The sequence below is a fragment of the Zalophus californianus genome, chromosome 16 (genome assembly GCF_009762305.2).
Source record: "Zalophus californianus isolate mZalCal1 chromosome 16, mZalCal1.pri.v2, whole genome shotgun sequence".
Lineage (NCBI taxonomy): Eukaryota > Metazoa > Chordata > Mammalia > Carnivora > Otariidae > Zalophus > Zalophus californianus.
The window spans coordinates 19,582,474-19,602,633 of record NC_045610.1 but is presented as its reverse complement, the minus strand read 5'-3'; the positions used below and the strand labels follow the sequence as shown (position 1 = coordinate 19,602,633).

General features: G+C 52.3%; 1 protein-coding gene across 1 annotated transcript in view; it reads right to left on the bottom strand.

The window, feature by feature from the left end:
- The window catches only part of RAB11FIP4 (RAB11 family interacting protein 4), a 115,498-nt gene that overhangs the window by 60,079 nt on the left and 35,259 nt on the right, over positions 1-20,160 (bottom strand). The window contains 2 exon segments of the mRNA XM_035724644.1: positions 17,388-17,476; positions 18,932-19,019. Coding sequence (XP_035580537.1) covers positions 17,388-17,476; positions 18,932-19,019 — 177 coding nt within the window.

Sequence of the window (20,160 nt, the reverse complement as noted above, 5' to 3'; positions counted from 1 at the left end):
GGACCAGACTCACACATGCCTACGTATGTGGCCACAAGCTTTTCGGTCCCTGTGTAATAGTTGCTGACCAAACCCTACACCGTTATCACACAGCCACAGTCCGCTTCCTCCGGGGGAGAAGTGGCAGCTACCCCACAAAGATGTTTCACACCACACCCCGGACCACCCACACAGCCAGTCACCTCCACGTATCTGTAACAAAGATATTGGTGCACGAAGGGTTCTAAGAGCAAAGAAATTTGGCAAACTGCCTACACTCCCTGCTGGGGGTCTTAGAGGCACGCAGAAGCATTTCAGAGGCTTCCAGAAGTCCTGCAGCCAAGAAGCCGGTTCATCTTCCTGGAAGCATTTCCCAGACTGCCTTGCAGAGAAGGAACACCTTGGAATGCCCCAGGCACAGCACCACACTGGGAAGCTCTGTGACACCTGACTCCTGCACCCACCCCTCTACACCCAGTTCAGAGGCCACACTCAGGCTCCAAAAGCTGGGAGGAAGGGGCTGGGTAATTCTCCTACCTCGTCTCTCTAGGGACCTGGCCTCACTCCTGCTCTGGGAATACTGAGTCTTATTCTTTTGGATAGAAGATTGTCCTCCAGCAATGCAGGGGCTCCCAAGGAGTTGACTCTGAAACTATGGAAACCCCTCAAGGCAAATGAGTTCTTCTGGTCCTTTCTCCCAGGCTGGGGGAGGGGCAGAGGGGAGAGGCTTGGTAGACCTCAGGAGCCTCTGGAAAAGCGGACATGGAGCTGGCTATCCGAGGTCTGCCGGGTGCAGAGTAAAACCCTGGCTCTGCACACTGGTGGCCTGACACCCTGGGCAAGCAGCTTCACTGTTGTGTGAGCCTCGGCCTCCTCATCAGTAAAGTGGGTATAAGAGTACCTACCTGGCAGGAGTGGTCTAAGTGGGCAGAGCGGGGTGGGGTGGTGACTAGAGATGAGACGGGTCAAGTGCCTGTGCTTGGGTGACACTCCGTCTGTCCCTCCCCCACCCAGCCCTTGGGTCAGGCTCCTGCTGGGACCCGGGTCCAACTGGAAGTCCTCCTGGGCTGGACTGGAGATAGCAGAAGGCCAGGAAAGCGGGGACAGCGAGGGACAGAGTCGGAAAGAGACACACATAGAAAAGCAGAGAGAGCGGGGAGGGCACAGGCACATAGACACAGGAAAAGACAAGTCGGGAGAGTCCAGGTGGAGCGTGGCCACCTGTGGGAGGCCAGGCCCTGCCCTGCCCACCTCCCGCCACGGGGCCGCTGACCTCACGTTCCCTCTGGGTCTGTGGTCTGCGCTGAGGACAGCAGGATGGCCCCTCCTCCGCCTTATCCCTCCTGCAAGGGGACTGGGGTGGGGGAAGGACAGGCAGGAGAGGGGGGAGCTAGGAGCTCCTCAGGGCGGGGGTGAGGGTGGCGGCCCAGAGCTGGGGACACCTCCAGGAGTGGTGGGAGCATGGCCTGCTCGTCCTGCCCCTGCCAGAGAGGCGAGCTCCTGATTCCAGGAAGGCCCTCATCCAGCCAGTCAACAAACACAATCAAGTAGCTCGATCGGGCCCAGGACTGGGCGGGGCAGAGCAATCAAGGTGGCTGGTCCCTGCCCCTGGGGACTGGGCCGGCTAGACGTAGGGAAACCTGGGAACCAGCATGTCCTTGTTTGCGGTAAACTGCTCGTCTCTACCATCAACCAGAGCAAAATGCTTGTTCACCAAATCTGGATTAGGCTTCTCTTCTTCCCCCCAGGTCTGTGAAACTTTGGCCCACCCTTGCCTGAGCCCACATACAGCCCCTTCTTAACAGCCCTCCCTAGCATAGCTGGCCTCAGGCTAAAACATTCCTGGACCTACTCTGAGGACTTCTCAGCCCCAGGGTCACACTGTCAAATGCCTGGTTCTTTCTGGCTTGGCTTACTCCCCCCCTGTAAAGAAAACCCCTTCTCCCTCACCCTGGGGTTGCTTGCAGATTTCTCCCTAGTGCAGGGGCCCCTCCTTCTGTTTCAATAGTTCCTTCCCCCTCCTTGGAAAAATTGTTTCAAATAGTTGCTCCTTACTTCTTTTTTTTGAGACAGAGAGAGAGAGAGAGAGAGAGAGAGTACTAGCAGGGGTGAGGGGCAGATGGAGAGAGAGAATCTTGAGCAGGCTTCACGTCCAGGGCGGAGCCAGATGCGGGGCTGGTTCTCATGACCCTGAGATCCTGACCTGAGCAGAAATAGAGTTGGACGCTTCACCGACTGAGCCAAGGTGCCCCCCAACACCTTTTATTTTTAGAGATAGAAGTTTATTGAATACATTGCAAGGGAGCAGTGGGGCAAGACCGAAAAGTCGCTCCTCACTGAATCTGAACTTATTTCTTGTTTTTTTGGATGCCTGTGAAATTATTTATCATAAGACATTCCAGTTGAACTAATCAAATAAAAATAAACCATACAGAAAAAGGAGGTAAGTCATTACATTGAATGTTACTGATTTACCATTAGCTCTAAATTTTCTAACTACCAAGACAAAAGAGGAAAAGCCAGGAATCGCACTGCGGTTCTTATCATCTGATGAGACAAGAAAAATCATTTCAACAGGGAAGACTGTTTTTCTGGTGCAAAATCCTAAAAAGCAGGTTTTGGATTAAAGGTACAAAATGGCAAATCAGATAAGGTTCCTGACAGCAACTGGAACGAAGTTGAAGAAATATTGTTTAGGGTTGACTTACACTAAGCCAAGGGAATAAGAACAAACTCTAGGTCCGTGAAGAGGTTTTTCCAAGAAGGTAAGAGGCAACCGTGCTTTCTGACGGGGAACTCCACGCCTCGGATGAAACATCTAAAGGAATGGGGATTAGTGTGTCCTCAGGATGCCTTTCTCCCGGGTCACTGAGCTGAGCCTGGAGATTACCCTCCTTGGAGGGAGGGGCAGTCACCTGCCGAGCATCGGCTCATGCTTGCTGTCACAGATGAAGGTCTCTACATGCCTGGCCTGGGTGTCAGCCCTCTCACCCATCTCCAGGGATCCTTTCAGCCTGGATTAAAAATTCCCTTGAGGAGAGCAAGAATATTCCGTCCCAGCACAGGAAGAAGACCAGGCCGCTGTGGTAAAGGCAGGTGCTCTGAAATTGCATCAGAATTGAGAAGATGCTTAACTGCCCAGGCCCTGTGGTCAAAGGGGCCCCTCTGGCCAACTAGATACAGTGAGTGCATACAAAGCAGGGGCTTGTTCAGTGCTCCCCCTACCCACCTGTCCTGTGCTGGTCATCAAAAAGGCTTGGGGAGAACTGTCAACTAGCCTGAGACTCCCCGATGCCGTCCACAGAGCCCACAGAGCCTTTCTATCTCAAGGATCACACTTGATGATGTGTCATATTAATTTCAGTCATTTTCTTTGTCCTGGTCAGGAAGCGGAGTGCAGCAGCAATGATCAGGATGGGAACAGGGATTTCTCTCTCCTGTACTATGTTCGAGCAGTTACCCTCAGGCTCAGCAGGCGTGCTTTTTCATGGCACAAGGGTCTGACACAGTGTGGGCCCAAATTTGGGGATGCCCCCCAGGGGCTGAATCATCTAGTTGTGGCCTGGTTATGGGACGCAGGTGTGAAAGAGGCCTGGGACATTGACATCGCTTGTCGGCGCCCTCTCAGCAACCCTGGGGCAAAAGGTACTCCATCTATGAGATGTGACTCATAATCTAGGCCCTGTGAATTGAGAGGTTCTAGCATTTTCTAGGCACTGAATCATTCTCCAGGGAGTCTCATTTCTCATTTGAACGATAATCCTGTGAAGAAGACACCAGTTACAAGTGGCAGAGGTGGAAGTGAAAGGGTCAAGATTCAAATCCAGGACCTCAGACCCCGAAGCCCATGTTCTCGCCAAGTTTAAACCAACGTTAGCCTCCAGGGCCGGTCAGGTACGCCGCTACCTGCCTGTTCCCCAAACCAGAGCTCAGGAACCACTCCGAAATGCCTCCCTGATCCCAGCCGGGTCAGCTGTCCCATCCTGCGCTGGGGACCTCTGGCAGACCCAGCATCCCCGAGGCATCTGCCTTAAGGAGAAGATGCAGACAGAAAACAGAGCCGTGACAGCACGGTTCCTGGCTGAGACTCTGTCTTGTCTGTCACCGTAGCAGAAATGCGGAGACAGAAAGCCAGGGGGCCTCAGCATGTGCGGAGGTGACAGGTGACAGTGCCGGCTAGCAAGAATCGGCTGCTGGCAGAGGGTGAAGGGAGGGGAGAGGAGGCAATGGAGGGACCCTTGGGCTCTTTCTGCAGCTCCCCGGGGTATCTAAGGGGAAGGCCGGGGGGCGGCGGGGAAGGACCCACGAGTTACCAAAAGCACTGCTGGGGTGATCCCCGACCAGCAGCATCACCAGCACCTGGTTGCCTGTAGGAAATGCAGAATCAGGTCAAGCCCAGACCTCCTGAATCAGAGGCTGCTTTTGGTGAAGCCCCCAAGCGATTCCCGCTCACAGTAAAGCATTAGAGCTCAGGTGTAGAGGCAGCAACGAGTCCATCTGCCTTTCAACTCCCGTCTAAGCCCCTGGAGGCACTGAGGCCGAGTGTGATTCCACAGCCTTTGAGCTGGAGGCGACATCCCCCAACGGCTCCCCGGCGGGAGGACACCCAGCCCATCCCTCGCGGGCACGGCCGAGATGTGTCCAGCCACCCGAGCGGCAAGCACGCACGCCAGCTTCTCCGAGCCAGGCACTGTGCTTGGCGTGGTGGGCACCGTAGTGGAGACCCAGCCTGGGCGGGGAGAGGGGGACACAGACAAGACACACAGAGGCAACGAAGCCTGTGGCAAACAGTGGTGCACGCCCCGAAGGAAACGAACGGGATGTTCGGACAGTGATGGGGACAGGGGTGTGGAGGGGCTTCACTGAGAAGACCGGTCAGGGAAGGCTTCTCTGAGGAGGTGATGTTTTTGCTGAAACTTACAGGACGCGAGGGCAGCTGTACCAAGACTTGAGGGTCGAAGATCCTGGGTAGAAGGAACAGCAAGGCAAAGGTAGAAAGAAACTGGCTGAGGGCGTCTGAGGAACAGAAACACCCAGAACAGCAAGGATCATGGGAAAGGCGGGAGGAAGCCAGAGATTCGGGCAGCAGCGAAAGCTGGTAGGCCACAGGGAACAGCAGGCTAGGGGATTTTATTCTAAGATGGCAAGCGGTAGGAAATGAAGCAGTCCTTGGCCGGAGCAGCCAGGTGGATGGCGGTGTCATTCACTGATTGGGCGGGGGGGTGCTTTCCGAGGGCTGAGGACAGACCAGGCACAAAGGGTTCAGTGTCAGACACAGCGGCATCCAGGAGTCTGGAGCCAAAGGCAGAGTCGATGGGGAGACGCTGTTGGAAGCCCTTGGGTAACAGTGCATGTAGAGCTCCGGGACCAGGCGTGGGTGTGGGTGAGCGAGTGCGGAGGGCCAAGGACCCGGACCAGGGACCCACCACCACTTAAGCGGAGCCATGGGGACATGAAGCCAGCCAGGGTGACTGAGGAGGAGCAGCCTGACAGATAGGAGGGAGCCGGCGGAACTGAGGGAAGCACAGGTCTTGAGAACGGCCGGCTGAGAGTTCCCATGAAATGAGCATGAGAACCGACTCTTGGATTCGGCCAGCATGAGTCCCTGGTGACCATGAAAGGAGGGGCCAAGACAGGACTGGGAGGGGGAGCCGAAAAAGCGAGATGAGAAAGTGGGTGCAGGGAGCTTTGAGGAAAGGGGACATGGAGTTCAGGTGGGGCTCCCCCCCCCACGCCCCCCATGGGCATTATTATAGTACATTAGCTGCATGCGAGGGGAAACAATCCGGGAGGGGGCGCAGCGCTGGTGCTGCAGGGGTAGGGGCTTGTCCTGGAGGGGGCAAGAGGGCCTGGGACCCAGGGCTCAGGCACAGGATTGGCCTTTGTCAGAGCAGGGTCACGTCATCCGCCATCCCAGGAGGGCACTGTGTATGGGTGCAGCTGGAGGCAGTTGGTGGCTTTGGGAGACGGAGGAGAAGGAAAGGAAAGGAAATTCTCCGCGTCACCTGTGTTCTCAAGGATTCCCCTCAGGGAGCTGAGCCATACTGAGAGGACAAGCAAAACTACCACCTACAGACGCCTGGGGGGCTCAGTCGGTGGAGCGTCTGCCTTCGGCTCAGGTCATGATCTCAGGGTCCTGGGATCGAGCCCCGCATCGGGCTCCCTGTTCAATGGGAAGTCTGCTCCTCCCTCTCCCTCTGCCCCTCCATCCCACTCATGCTCTCTCTCTCAAATGAATAAATAAAATCTTAAAAAAAAAAAAAAAGAAAAGAAAACCTCTCACTTACTGGGGGCCCCGCTCTCTTCAGGACCCTTTAGAAACATTATTTCATGGCATTCTCACCATACCCCTGCAAGTGAGGCATCACTTCCCTGAGGTTACACAGGTGGAAATGAAGAAGGCTCAGAGAAGTGAAGCAACTCGCCCAATGACACACAGAGAAAGTGGGTGAGTGGAATTCACATTCCACTCCTGACTCCTGACTCCTGACTCCTCCTGACTCAAACCTGAGCTCGTCCCAGGGTTCGGAGCAGCCTGGGTGATGACTAGCAGTGCCTGGTGAGGATCTGGCCAAAAGCGCTCCTTGCAAGTTAGGGCAGCCCCCAGACAAAGGGGGCTTGAACCAAGCCTCCTTGAGGCCAGCCATGAGAAGAGGCAAAATCATGTCATCCACAGATCCTGCCCAGGGAGCCCCTCCCTGGCCCCAAATTTCCCTGTTTCTCACCATCCTCAGCCAAGACCAGTTTCATTGTTAAAATGGACATTGCTTTTATTTTATTATAATAAAACAGCAATAAGGGGCACCTGGGTGGCTCAGTCTGTTAAACATCTGCCTTCATCCCAGGTCATGATTCTAGAGTCCTGGGATCAAGCCCCGCGACAGCACGGAGCCTGCTTCTCCCTCCCCCTCTACCCCCTCCCCCCCGTGCTTTCCCTCTTGCTCCCTCTCAAATAAATAAATAAAATCTTTAAAAAGAATACAACAGCAATAATAGTAATATCTTACATAAAGTGGCCACACTGCTGAGGAAAGTGGACATGAATGAGCCTGTTACAGGAGCAGGACTCAAATGAACAACCTGTAAAGTAAAACTATTTTATTTATTTATTTTTAAAGATTTTATTTATTTGACAGAGAGAGCACAAGCAGAGGGAGAGAGAGGGAGAAGCAGGTTCCCTGCTGGGCAAGGAGCCTGATGTGGGACTCAGTCCCAGGACCCTGGGATCATGACCTGGGCCAAAGGCAGCCGCTTAACCGACTGAGCCACCCAGGCGTCCCAAGAAAAACTATTTTAAAAGTCTTCTTTCTTATCTTGAAAATGTATGTGAATGACGTACGGAGCCTGTTTTGATGTTTGACAAGGTTTTCCCCGATTCTTGCAGCGCGGCTGGTGTCCCAGGAAGATGCCCTTCAGGGCCTGGGGCACAGCTGAGATCTCCCAGACATGGGTGCCTTGGGAAATGCCATGCACAGCCTCCTAGGGGCTTACACCTCTTTCCCACGTTAGCTCAGATAATCCCCAGAAGGACCCGTGAGGTTCTCTCACCGGCCCAATTTTACAGTCTTCTCTTCCCCCCAGCACCCAGGCCTGCTGCCTCCTCCTGGTTCTGGGGACAGGTGCCAAGGGGCGGACGCTCTGCCCCGCAGACAAGCCCTTCTGTCCCCCATGGTGCTCCCCCATCTTCTCTACACCCCACCGGCTGGCTGCTTTACAGCTGGGAAAACTGAGGCCCGTTGAGTGGGCACCAAGGATAGGCACTTTAAATGCATATGGAGCAGAGAAAGAAACCCGGTAGAACTCCCCTCCTCCACCCCATTTTAATTAGGATTTAAATTGCACTAACCCACAGGGCCCGATAACCAATATGGGCAAATGCAAATTGAGTGCATTCTTTGGAACAACTGGTTTGACTTTATCAAAAATGTCAGTGTCATTAAAGGTCTAAAAAAAAAAAAAAAAGAAAGGAAAAGCTGTTTACGGCCATACCACCCTGAATGCGCCCGATCTCCTCTGATCTTGGAAGCTAAGCAGGGTTGAGCCTGGTTAGTACTTGGATGGGAAGAAAAGAAAGGCTGGTGAACTATTCTAGATTAACAGAAACTGAAGAGACAGGACAACTATATGTAATACGTGATCCTGGATTACACCCGAGATCAAAAAGAAAAGCTACAAAAATATCCGGAAAACTTGAATATGGAATTTATATTAGATAATATATGGCATCCATGTGAAATTCCCCACAGGTGATAACCAGTGCTGTGGTTATGTCGAGGACATCCTTGCTCTTAGGAATGGTCAAGTATTTAAGGATGAAGTATCACAATGTCTGCAACTAACTTTTTTTTTTTTTTAAGATTTTATTTATTTATTTGGCAGAGAGAGAAAGCTCAAGCAGGGGGAGCTGCAGGCAGAGGGAGAGGGAGAAGCAGGCTCCCCACTGAGCAGGGAGCTTGATGCGGGGCTCGATCCCAGGACCCTGAGATCATGACCTGAGCTGGAGGGAGATACTTAAGCCACTGAGCCACCCAGGTGCCTCTGCAACTAATTTTCAAACAGCCCAGCAATACATGAATAAAGTACCTACAGGCACCCAGGAGCGGGAAACGCAAACGTTCACAACATGGTAACAACCGGCGAATCTAGGGAGCTGGAGAGATGGGCATTCAATGGCACTACTCTTAACTTCTTTCCTGAAGTTGAAAACCTTGGAGATAAAAAGTTGGAGGAAAAGTACATTCGCGAGGTCTTTGTTAAGGCAATCTATTCTCCATTCTCGAACCTTTTGCAGCGGGCGCCTGAGCTCTCAGGTTTCTCCATGGGGTGGCAGATGAGGAAGCCTCTAACGAGATTCCTGGTTAGGCTCTGACACACGGCAGGCCCCCGCCCCGCGGGCCCTGGCAGGGCCTCTCTCGGAAAAGCAAAGTCATGGCTCACTGGACTCCAAGAATGCTCCCTCCCTGTGCCTGAGCCCCCAGGCAGCCCGGTTCTGCGGAGGACAGACAGCTCAGAGCAGGGCCCCGCAATCCCAGACCAGTCTCCCCAGGGGTGGCCATCTGGGAAAGGGCAGCCGACAGTTGTTGAGCCCACGTCCTGCCCCCCCCGTCCACTGTCCCAATCTGAAGACTCTTCCCCCCCAACTCCACCTCGGCACTCCGTCCTTGGGGAGAGAAGTGTGGATGTGAACGGGTGTGTGATTTTAAAAATACAACACCCTCGAGGGTCTGTGTTGACTGGTCTGAGGGACAGCCCGGGCATCCAGAATCTTAAAAGCTCCCGGGCCATTATAATCCGCAGCAAAGTTTGAGAACTCCTGGTTTAGCAGACACTTGGTTTTCTAATTTGGGTGTGTGTTAGAATTACTTGGGGAACTTGTAAACATAGACAAGTGGACCCCTCCCCGGACTGATTAAATCGGGACCTCTGGGAGGTGGGTCTTTTGTATCTTTTGAAAGCCCCCTATAGGAATCCAGTGTGCAGCCAGGGTTGAGAACCACTGATTTAGACTGGGCCGCTTCTGAGATCTAACCTCTGTCCTTTATGTGATTGTGTGTGTGTGTGTCTTCCCACAGTTACCTGTGTCAAAAATCTACTCATCAAAGTGGGAACCAGCAGGCTGGCACAGCTGCTTCAGAGGAGAAGGGCAGAGATCCAAGGGTGTCTACTCAATGAAAGAAATAATGCTGAAATTAAATCACAAAGTCAGATGCAAAACTGGTTCATCTCCTCCAGAGTAATAGTCCAACCAAACCCTCTCAAGAGGGGATGTAAGTGGCCACCCTCCCAAGTTTGCTCAGGTGCTGAGTCCAGGTTCTAAAGGGAAGTGTGAACTTGAGCAGCAAGGCGGGGGGAGGCAGAAGGTGGAACCCTGGATATCCTGGGAAGCCAGTGCTCCTGGCTGGCTCAGCTCAGCATTCCTAGGGCAGGGATGGCCAGGGGGGCGGGGGGGCAGAGGGTCAGGGACAGGCGGTCCAAGGCAGACCAGAGTGAGGGGACAAACAAAAGGGACTTCGGCATCTCCTCTGCTTCTGTACCAGCCACTTCTGCTCTAAGCAGAGTTCAGGTGTTTCCCTGAGATACGACTCAAGGATCTTTTATTCTTACAGAAACTCTGGGGCTTGGGATAAGCAAATTATTCTTTCCTTTAAGAGGAGGGAGGTATTGGAACATAGAAAAAACACTGTGGCCATATGAAGCAGAAAGGATCATGTAAGGGCACCCCCCCTGCGCCGAGCCGTTGAACCCCCTCCCGCCCCACCACATCAGCCTGAGCATGATGCCACCACCCACACACCTCCACCAGCACAGCTGAATCAGAGCGCTGTTTCTCAGAACAAATATTTTTAGAATTTAAAAGTGCCATTGTCACAGGAGGTTTTAGAAACACTTGCTTCAGGATGGATGAAGTTAAGCAAGGATACACTTGGGCCTTCAGGCCTGAAGCTCCCAGGGGCCAGTCCTAGAGAACCACAGGGCAGCTTTTTAACAGGTGTCCTGGCAAGACGGAGGCTTGGCGAAGCTTCTTCCACGTATAAGCAGAAGAGCCAGTCTGGGCCTGGGCTTACAGTCTGGGGACCCAGTAAACCCCATTTGTTTTCCCGCCAGGGGACCGCTGTAGCATAACCTTGCCTTAAGGAGCTTCTGATTCCCATGAGGTGAGGTGGGAGGGAGGGAGGGTAAGGGGCTGACGGGAAACAAGGAAAGCTGGATCCCTACCTCACTCCAGACATCAGAATTAATTCCATGGATCAAAACTTTAAATATAAAAACTGAATACATGAAGTAAAAACAAAATAGAATAGGGGCACCTGGGTGGCTCAGTCAGTTAGGCGTCCAACGCTTGATTTCAGCTCAGATCATGAGCTTGAGCACTGCGTCAGGCTCCACGCTGAGCAGAGTTGGCTTGAGATTCTTTCTCTCCCTCTTCCCCTCCCCCACCACCTTGCACATGTGCACACACTCTCAAAAAAAAATTTTTTTTTAAATAAAATAGAATAGGGGTGCCTGGGTGGCTCAGTTGTTTAAGTGACTACCTTCGGCTCAGGTCATGATCCTGAAGTCCCAGGATCAGAGTCCCGAGTCGGGCTCCCTGCTCAGCGGGGAGTCTGCTTCTCCCTCTGACCCTCCCCCTCTCATGCTCTCTCTCTCTCTTTCTCTCTCTCTCATTCTCCCTCTCTCAAATAAATACATAAAATCTCTAAAAAAATAAAAAGAAATTAAAAAATAGAATAGTTCCACAGTCTTGGGGAGGAAAGCCTTTCTAAGCATCACACCAAAACCCAAAGCCATAAACGAAAAGATGGATGAGTTGGCTATAAAGAGAATTATAAATCCGTTGTCATAAACAAAGTTAAAAACAAATGAGAAGCTGAAACAGCATTTGTAATGTATGTCCAAAAATGTAACATTTCTAGTTTTTATAAATCAATGAAAATAATACATACATAGAGACTATGATAAAGAATGTGGGCAGGCAATGAATGAACAAAGAACTCCAAAAAATGTAATTGAAGAAGTTCAACCATATTTTTATTTATTTATTATTTTTAAGTTTATTTATTATTTTTAAAGTTCGAACTCACAACCCTGAGATCAAGAGTCACACGCTGTACCGACTGAGCCAGCCAGGAGCCCCAAGTTCAAGTGTGTTTTAATTCAAAAGAGCAATCCTAATCTTGTTAAGCCTCTCAAATTAGAAATTGAGAAATCAGTTAACACCTAGTATCAAAAGGGTAGTTGGACTCTGACGCAATCCTGATGGGACAGTAAATGAAACAACTCTTCCGGAAAGGAATTTGGCAGTTGTATGGGAAATTTTAAGATTAGCACCCTTTTGATAAAATAGTTTTCACTCTGGGGCACCTGGGAGGCCCAGTCTGTTAAGTGTCGGACTCTTGATTTCAGCTCAGGTCACGATCTCGGGGTTGTGGGATCGAGCCCCGCGTTGGGCTCTGTGCTCAGCGGGGAGTCTGCCGGAGATTCTCTTTCTCCTTCCGCCCCTCCCCCCGGGCTCGTGTGCTCGCGAGGACGTGCCCCCCCCCCAAATAAATAAATAAATCTTTAACAAAAAAATAGTTTCCACTTACCAGATTTCTGTAAAGGGCAGAGAGTCAATATTTTAGGCTTTGTGGGCCATGAAATTCTGTGGCAGCCACTCAACTCTGCCATTGTGACGTGAAAGAACCACAGACAAGAGGCGAGCAAATGGGGATGAATATGTTCTAATAAAACTTTATTTACAAAAACAGCCTGCTAGATTTGGCCCAGAGGCACTGTAGTCCGCCAACCTCAGACTTACTCTAAAGCAGTGATTGCTGCTGTGGGGAACTGTTTAGCTACAACAATGATGATTACATTGCATTTGTTAAACCCCCAAATTAGGTTAATATATGTATATATATGCCTAACAATAAAGAACTGGTAAATAAATTTGGTTGTCTTTGTGTAATGAAATATTATGTAGCTATTTAAATTTATGCAGAAAAGTAATATAGCTATGTTATTATATAGCCTAAGGTTGAGAAATAGTATGTAAGTGAGCTATTAGATCGAATAAGGGGGTTTAGTAAGGTTGTCATGACAAGATCCACACCAAAAACCAAAAGCTGTCCTCAACACTAGCCATAACCAATTGGGAAATATCAGGGCACAAAGATTCTACACAGAACAGGAATAGAAATTCTAAAATATAGTCACCCATGAAGAAAAATGTGCAGAACCTATTTGAGAAGATCATAAATTTTTTCTGAAGGGCATAAAAGAAAGCCAGAATAAATACAGAGACACACGAAGTTCCTGGATGAGAGAATTCCATATTATAAAGAAGCCAATTCCCTTCAATTGATGAACACATTCCAAACAAAATCTCTAGCAGGGTTTTTAACAGATTTTGACAAAAAAAGAGTATTCTGGAAGAGAAAATATGTAAGCATAACAAAAAATCGTTTTTAAATAAAGAAGGATGAAGGAGACTGTCTCTAGCAGATATCAAACTATAAAGCGAGAGTAGCTGAGACCGGTTTTGGCTCAGAAATAAGACAAATAGATCAATAGAACAGACCAGAGTCCAGAAAGAAACCGTGATCATAAGGAAATTGAGTATACGAGAAAGGGGTGAAATTCCAAATGAGTGGGGAGAGTGGGGATTATCCGACAGGAGGTGCCTGGACAGCTGGAAACATTTGGAAAATAATAATGCCAGATGAATATATCCATACCAAAACCAAAAATAAGCTGCAGGTGATCAAAGAGCTAAGCATAACATGTTTTGTCTAAAAGTATTGGAAAAAAAATATGGGGGATATGTTTATAGCCTTGAGATAAAGAAGCATAAAATGTAAATGGCATAAAAGGACAGGTAAGGATTACTTAAGCATTTTAAAATTCTATACAATAAAAGACACCAAAAACAAGACTAAAAATACAAGCAAAATCCAGAAAGATTGAAAGAATGTATATAGATGTCTTATAAATCAGTAAGGAAAAGACAACCTACCCAAAGGAAAATGAGCAAAGACTGTGAACAGGTTACTCCCCGAAGAAGAAATCCAAAGGGCCAGTGATGGGCACGCTCACATACCGCTGGATGATACATCCGTACCGCCTTTTGAGAAGAAAAATCTGGACACATCTATTAAAAAAAAAAAAGTCTGCATACCCTTTGATATAGCGTTGGTGAGAGGTGAGGCTGGAGAAGCGGGGGGCAGGGGAGCTGTTTTTAACCCACTGGTGATGAGGGGTCACAAAAGGGAGAGCCAGAGCAGCTCCTTAGGAAGATGCGAGGCCCTGGGCTAAGGGTCTAGAGAGGGGAGGGCTGGGGGCAGGGGGGACAGCTGTAGGCAGCAGTGGGGGAAGGCAAGGGGGTGCGTGGGGGTCAGGGGACCCAAGGCTGGCTGGCTGTGGAGGCGGCAAGAAGGACTTCCTCGCTTGGGGGCAGACTGGCTGGTGACATCACTGGCTGACATGGTAGTTTTCATAGGAGGAGCAGACTGCTTGACGCCCTGGTCGTTGTGTGGGCTTCCCCATGAACCGGCCCACGAGGGAGAATGACCAAGGGCCCGGGCTCCCACAGCTTTCACTCCACCGCCCCCTCGCCTCCCGGCCCGAGGTGGGGGGGCTCTCCACCTGCCTACGCCCTCTCCCCATCCAGACCCCTACACTATGGAGACTGAGGGCTGCAAAAAAGGGAGGACAAAGGGGAGCCCGCTGAGCAGGCCAGCCTTGGGAGGGACTCCCAGTGATATAGCGCAGGGGACACGCACCGAGCAAAGTCCGAACAGAAGGCTGAGAGGCGCGGGCGGGAGGTTGAGGCACAGGGTGCCTATGGCAACCAGCCGCCCTAAAGCGGTTCAGCATTTTAACGAGGACCCTCATCAGGTGGTGAGGTCAGAGGTCCCCACGCCAGGCTGAGGGGAGGGGGGGAGCTCCTGCTGTCCCATCAATGTGTCCCCCCAACAGGGTCCCCAAACCACCCTTGGCATTTTTGTCTCTGGCAGCACTTTGGAAGCCCGAGGGATCCAGGTTCCAGCTGGTCTCAAGCTGACCCCTAGGGGACAGCCGGGACACGGCAGGGTGCGGAGGACCCGGTCTTTAGGATTAAGAACCTGCCCAAACTGGCCCCCTCGGCTCCTCCAAACTGAGGAGCTGTGGGCGTTTAGCCAAATGGAGCCCAGAGCTCCATATTCCAGGGGGCTGAGCCAGGAAGGGGATTCATCCTCATCACGGAGGCCTGGGGTCCTACAGGAGCCCCCAGGCCCAGCCGGCTGGCTTTTGACCTGTCCCCCATCCACCGCCCAGCACTCAGGAGCTCATCGTAAGGAACAGAGCCCAGGTCAACCAAGCTGCCCGGTTGGAATGCCCCAGAACAAGGCTGCCCAGTGCATCTGGTGATCAGTCGCCACCACCCTGGGCTCTGGCCAGTGGAGCCACCCGAAAGAGCCAGACATACGTAGATGGCATGAGGAGCTCACCCCGGAGGGGCTTAAACAAAGGGAAATGAAGACACGTGTGCAGGCAAGGTACTGAGACAGAGAAAATGAGGGGCACCGGGGTGGCTGAGGTTCGACTGGCATGTTCTTCCTGCTTTTCTCAAACCTCCAGATTCTGTATTCTGGAAAACAGCATTGTTCTAAAAGCAAAGCATCCTCCAGGAGCCCAAGGCTTCTGGGTCTATTTCTTACCGGTTTCTTCCAGCAGCATGGACGGCCACACGTGGGGCCAAGAGCGCGGCCTGTAGCTGCAGGAAAAGGATCTGCCCTGGCAACGCCGGGGGGAGGCTGGCCCGGCTCCACTCTGCCCTCCAGCTCCTCACGGGCAGGCCTTTGTTTTGACAGACTTTTGAAACACCAGTTTCCAAGGGTAAAGCAGAATAAGCACCAACGTTCTCATCCTAACCACTACGACTCAGCGCGGGGAGGAAGGGAGGTCTCATGTATTAGCTGATTAGAACATCAGTATTTTCTCACTGATTTCCACAGGGCCCCTAGACAGGCATGGAAAGCCCCATTTTACAGCTGAGGAAACTGAGGCCCAGACGAGTTGACTGCAGCTTGTCCGGTTTGCTTGCCTAGTCAGTGGCCCCGGTGGGGTATGGATCCAGTCCTGAGCGACCGCACAGCCTTCCTGCTCAGCAATCCACAAGGGACCCACTCCAAAAACCTGGGGACGCTCATTTGTTTGTCCCACACAGGGAGTCTTCTGCTCTGATCCTGGCCCCTGTCCCATTAGTTGGGCCCAAATGCATATTCACCCCAAATCCACTGGGTCTGTTGAGGCAGGCCTGGAGCCTAGCTCTCTTCACTCGTCCCTGGGGGCCCTCGTTTTGGGCACAGCACCCTGGGGGCCAGCCACCGACCTCTGTGTTGGAGGCCCTGGCTCTGGCCTCTGCTGGCTTCTCCAACACCATTTTGCTGGCCCCCCTCAGCATTCAGGTCCTCCGTGAGGACTCCCGCTCAGCCAGAGCCAACCCTGACCCTACCACCCAGCCAAAGGGACCTCGGGGGTCCTGGACCTCCTTCAGCTATAGAAAATACTTATATTTGGAGGGTCCAGATGAGGCACCAACCGGAGGTGGGGAAAAGGTTTTTTTTTTTTTTGAGCTGGCCTGGATGAGAAACCAAGAAAATCCTCCTCCAGCTCTGGGGTGTCTCGACCAGAAGGGTCCTCCGTTGACTGTCAAGACGCACATCTTAAACTGTGTCTCTCTGTAGGATGTAGCCATGTGTGTTTGCAAAAAGAGTTCACAGTTTTCTAATAAACAAACCATTAGGTGAGCTAAAGGAAAACAGAGCCGGGGGGGACGGCGGTGTTTGTCCCACTTCCTGGCACAGAGTTCCTAAGGCCCTCGAAACGTCCTGAGTAATGGGAATGTCTTTGGTCACATCTAAGGAGCCCTTTCCCAACACACCTGAGTTCCTACTGAAGAGGTGACACAGGTGGGGCCCCTAGAGAGCCTCAGGGTGGGTCTGGCCACCAGAAATCCCGAGGGTAATTAGAAGGTGGGAATGTTCAGCTCGCCCACAACCCCACCTCGGGGAGGCAAGAGGGGCTGCATATGGGGTTATCGAAGGTTGGAGAGCACCTGGTTGGTGAGCATGCTGATGTGCTGCGAAGGTGGCAGGTCTGGAGAGGGCATGGGATCTCTGCCCCCCCCAACCCCCATGCTTTGCCCTTTGCATGTTTCCCAGTTGGCTATTCCTGAGTCCGTGTCCTTTGTAACCAACTGATTATCGCAAACACAGCGTGTTCCTTCCTGAGTTCTGTGAGTCGTTCCAGTGAATTTTTGAACCTGAGTGGGGGGGGGGTGGTTGTGGGAATCCCCACATTTGTGTTCAGCCAGCACAAGGGCAGGCAGCCTGGGCCCCCCATCTGTGGCTGCCCCTAAGTGGGGTGGTTGTGGGGGATGAGTCCTTGACCCCGGGGTCTGCACTAACTCGAGAACTGAACTGAAGGAATTGCTAGGCACGGGTCTGGTGCTGGAGAATTGGCAGATGGAGGAATTGGTGGGGGTTGTTGTTTGGGAAAAACCACCCAGGGGTCTGTTGGCTCCGTGGGTTGCGGCACAGGAGAAAAGAGAAAAATTGCAGTCCTGCCTGCCATTGACCTCAAGTCTGTCACTTTCCCTGTTTGGGACTCACTTTCTCCTTGGAACCCAAGGGTAGGGAGTAAAGGTGCTCTGGGAGGAGCCCCCCGGTCCCTACTCTCTTTGCTGTGGCTTCCCAAGGGGCTTTGTTGCTCAGGTTCCAAAAGCTATTTCTTGACTTTGAAGCTAATCGGTCCTCCAAAGGGGAGGCCCCAGACACCAAAGAGGTAGAGCAAAGGCAAGAAGATCAGAAAGGGCAAGGCAGGGCCCCCAGCGGCCCCTCTATCCCTTCCCCGCGGGGAGCTGCCGTGAGCCTCGGGCTTCTTACCTGCTCCACCCAGTCTGGGATCTCGGGCGTGCAGGGCAGGGTCCCTGCGCTCTCCACAGACAACACATCCTTCAGCAGCTCCTCACACCCTGCGGACAGACAGAGAGTGCAGGCTCAGAGCCTCAGCAGCTCTGCTTCTGATTCCCGGGCCTTGCGTAGGAAGGGCTGTGGGGGAGGCACAGGGCCCAAGTCTCCAAGAGACCAGCTGACCCTTCCGAGGCAGAGAGGGAGTCCCCGGCTATGGAGGAGCTGGGCCAGGACTCTGCGGATGGAACTGAGACGGGTCGTTGCCCTCCAGGCATTCTCCCAAGGGGAGTAACCCCAACAGAGAACGCATGAAAGAGAGACTCCCAAATGCAGAGGGCAGGTCAGGGGGCAAAGAGAATCAAGGAGGCCTTCCTGGAGGAAGGAATATAAGCCAATACTCCCTGCCTGGTTGACAGAGACTCCAAAGGCACTGAGGTCCGCAACAGCCCTGCAAACTCCAGGGCACCTAGGATAGTGTCACCCTCAGGATCCTGCTGACTCGGTTACACGGGTGGCCTCCCTCCACAGTTCCTGAGCAAATGCCCCCATAGCTTTTCAGACAAAGGAGGTCAAACCTGCAAAGCGCCTGGCAGAGGCACACGACAGGTGCAGCTGAAGGTGGTCCTCCAGCCAACTCTATTCGGAAGGCTTTACGGGGGGCCGTGTGCAGTGCAGCCCCTCCCAACCTCTCAGCTCGCTTCCCATCACCCCTCACTTCCAAGGAAGTCATTCCTGCTTCCTTCCCACCCTCCCAGAACCCAAGCTACCCCACAGAGAATGGTTCATCCCGACAGGAAAACATGGCTTTCTTCCCAGATAGCAGGAAAGCTTCGCTGGACTGTGTCCTCTTCAGAGCCTGCAGGGAGCCCGTGGCACGGGAGCCCGTGGCACGGCCACCTGGCTGGCGACCTCAGCCACTTTCTCCAGACAAGCAGTTTAGTATTAAGAGTGGCCCTGAGTGGCCTCCGATGCCCGGGGCTCTCTCACAACGGCCTCCGAACTGGGGAAAAGAGGGGGACTGTATATTGCCCCTTCAAGGGGGAGAGCTGGGGAGAGAGGAAGGGACTGGGGAGTCCCGGGGAAGAGAGAGGGGAGGAAACAAAGGGAACGGAAGAGAAGGAGGAAGATGGGTGTCCAGCTCTGCCCACGGTTTTCCCACAGCCATGCTGGTTTTAAAACGGCGATTCCTGCGTCCCGGGTAACTGCTTGGGAGCTCGGTCATCCTGGAGGGAGGTGACCTGGGGGAGGACGCCAGAAGGAGAAAAGAAAGCAATCGGGAGCCTTTCTCGGTGGGACAGACGACGGGAAGGGTGGAAATGACCGTCCCACGGGTGTGGGACTCCACGGCAGAGGTTCAGAGACCCTCCCACGGCCCCCCGCATGGCTGCAGCAGTTGTACGAGCCCCAGACCCTTCTCCTCAGCCCTGTCGGGAGGAACCCCAGCTGAAACCCAAGTCAGGCCAGCCTCTGCAGCTGGACAGGATCCTTGAGAGACGCTCTTCCCACGAAGCTCTCACCTTTCATGGCGAACACCCCTCGGCAAAAATCCTTGAAGTTGATCCTCCCAAGGTCGTTGGGATCCAGATATTTCACAAGTTTTTCCACCTGTGAGAAGGAAGGAGGGACAGGTGTGAGGTCCCCCAGAGATGCCCCAGGGGGTTCACAGAGCTGGGGTGAGGCTGGCTGGGGAGGGACACCAGTGGTCCCCTCCTAGGCCCCCACCCTGCACCCTGGGATCAGCACCAAGCCCCAGACAGCGGCGGGCATCACTCGATTCTGCTGAGGTCCACCGACAGCGCGAGGAGCTTCCCGACAAAGACGGGCTCACGGAAAGTCAATGCTCTGATTTTTTTTAACCCAGTGGTTTCTTTACTACAAAAATAATACGCGCTCATCGCAGAGACTCCAGAAAAGGCAATCAAACCCCGCTGCTTCCCACTTTGCTTTAAAACACATAGTTTTAACCACTTTGTGTGTGTGTGTGTGTGTGTGTGTGTGTGTGTGTGTGTGTGTGTGTGTGTGGTCGTTCTGAGAGACCCTTGGTCAAATTCCCCTCTGTCTACAAGGAGGAAATAATTATGTCACATTTGTATACATTCTTTAAAAGTTTAAAATGACAAATCAAATACGATTTAAGGCAAAACCAATCATGGTCAAGAACAGTGGCGACATTGGCAGAATTTTGTAGGGGGTGGGGGATGCCGGGGGTGTTTCTATCGATCCATCTGGGTGCTGGCTGCACAGTGAAGCCCACGGAGCCGTCTGCTTGTGGCCGATGCACTGTTCCGTTCTATGTGTACTTTATACTTCAATTAAAAATGTTAAAAAAATAAATAAAGTTTGTTAATAATATTTTTTAGCCCAAAGGAGTCAGCTATTCTTGATGTATGGAATGTTCTTCCCTGCTTAACTGTTAATCAGAAAACCTTCCACATGGCCCAGCGGTACCACCCAAATTTTTAGCAGTTATAAGACCCGCTGCCCAGCGGATACACCCTCATTTACCTAACCACCCCGAATAGTTGGGCAGTTTTGGTTTTTCCCGCTTTTTGTCATTACAATTGATTTTGGGGGGTTTCTACAGCCATGTGGATGACCGGTCGCCCCCCTGGCCTCTCAGATCCTTGACTTTCTCATTGTTTTCTCCAGCATCCACCCCAGCTGCCCCGAGGAATCACCCCTCCCAGGTCCCCCCAGGACCACTCACTCAAATGGCCCACTCCCTGGCTGCATCCTCCCTCCCTTC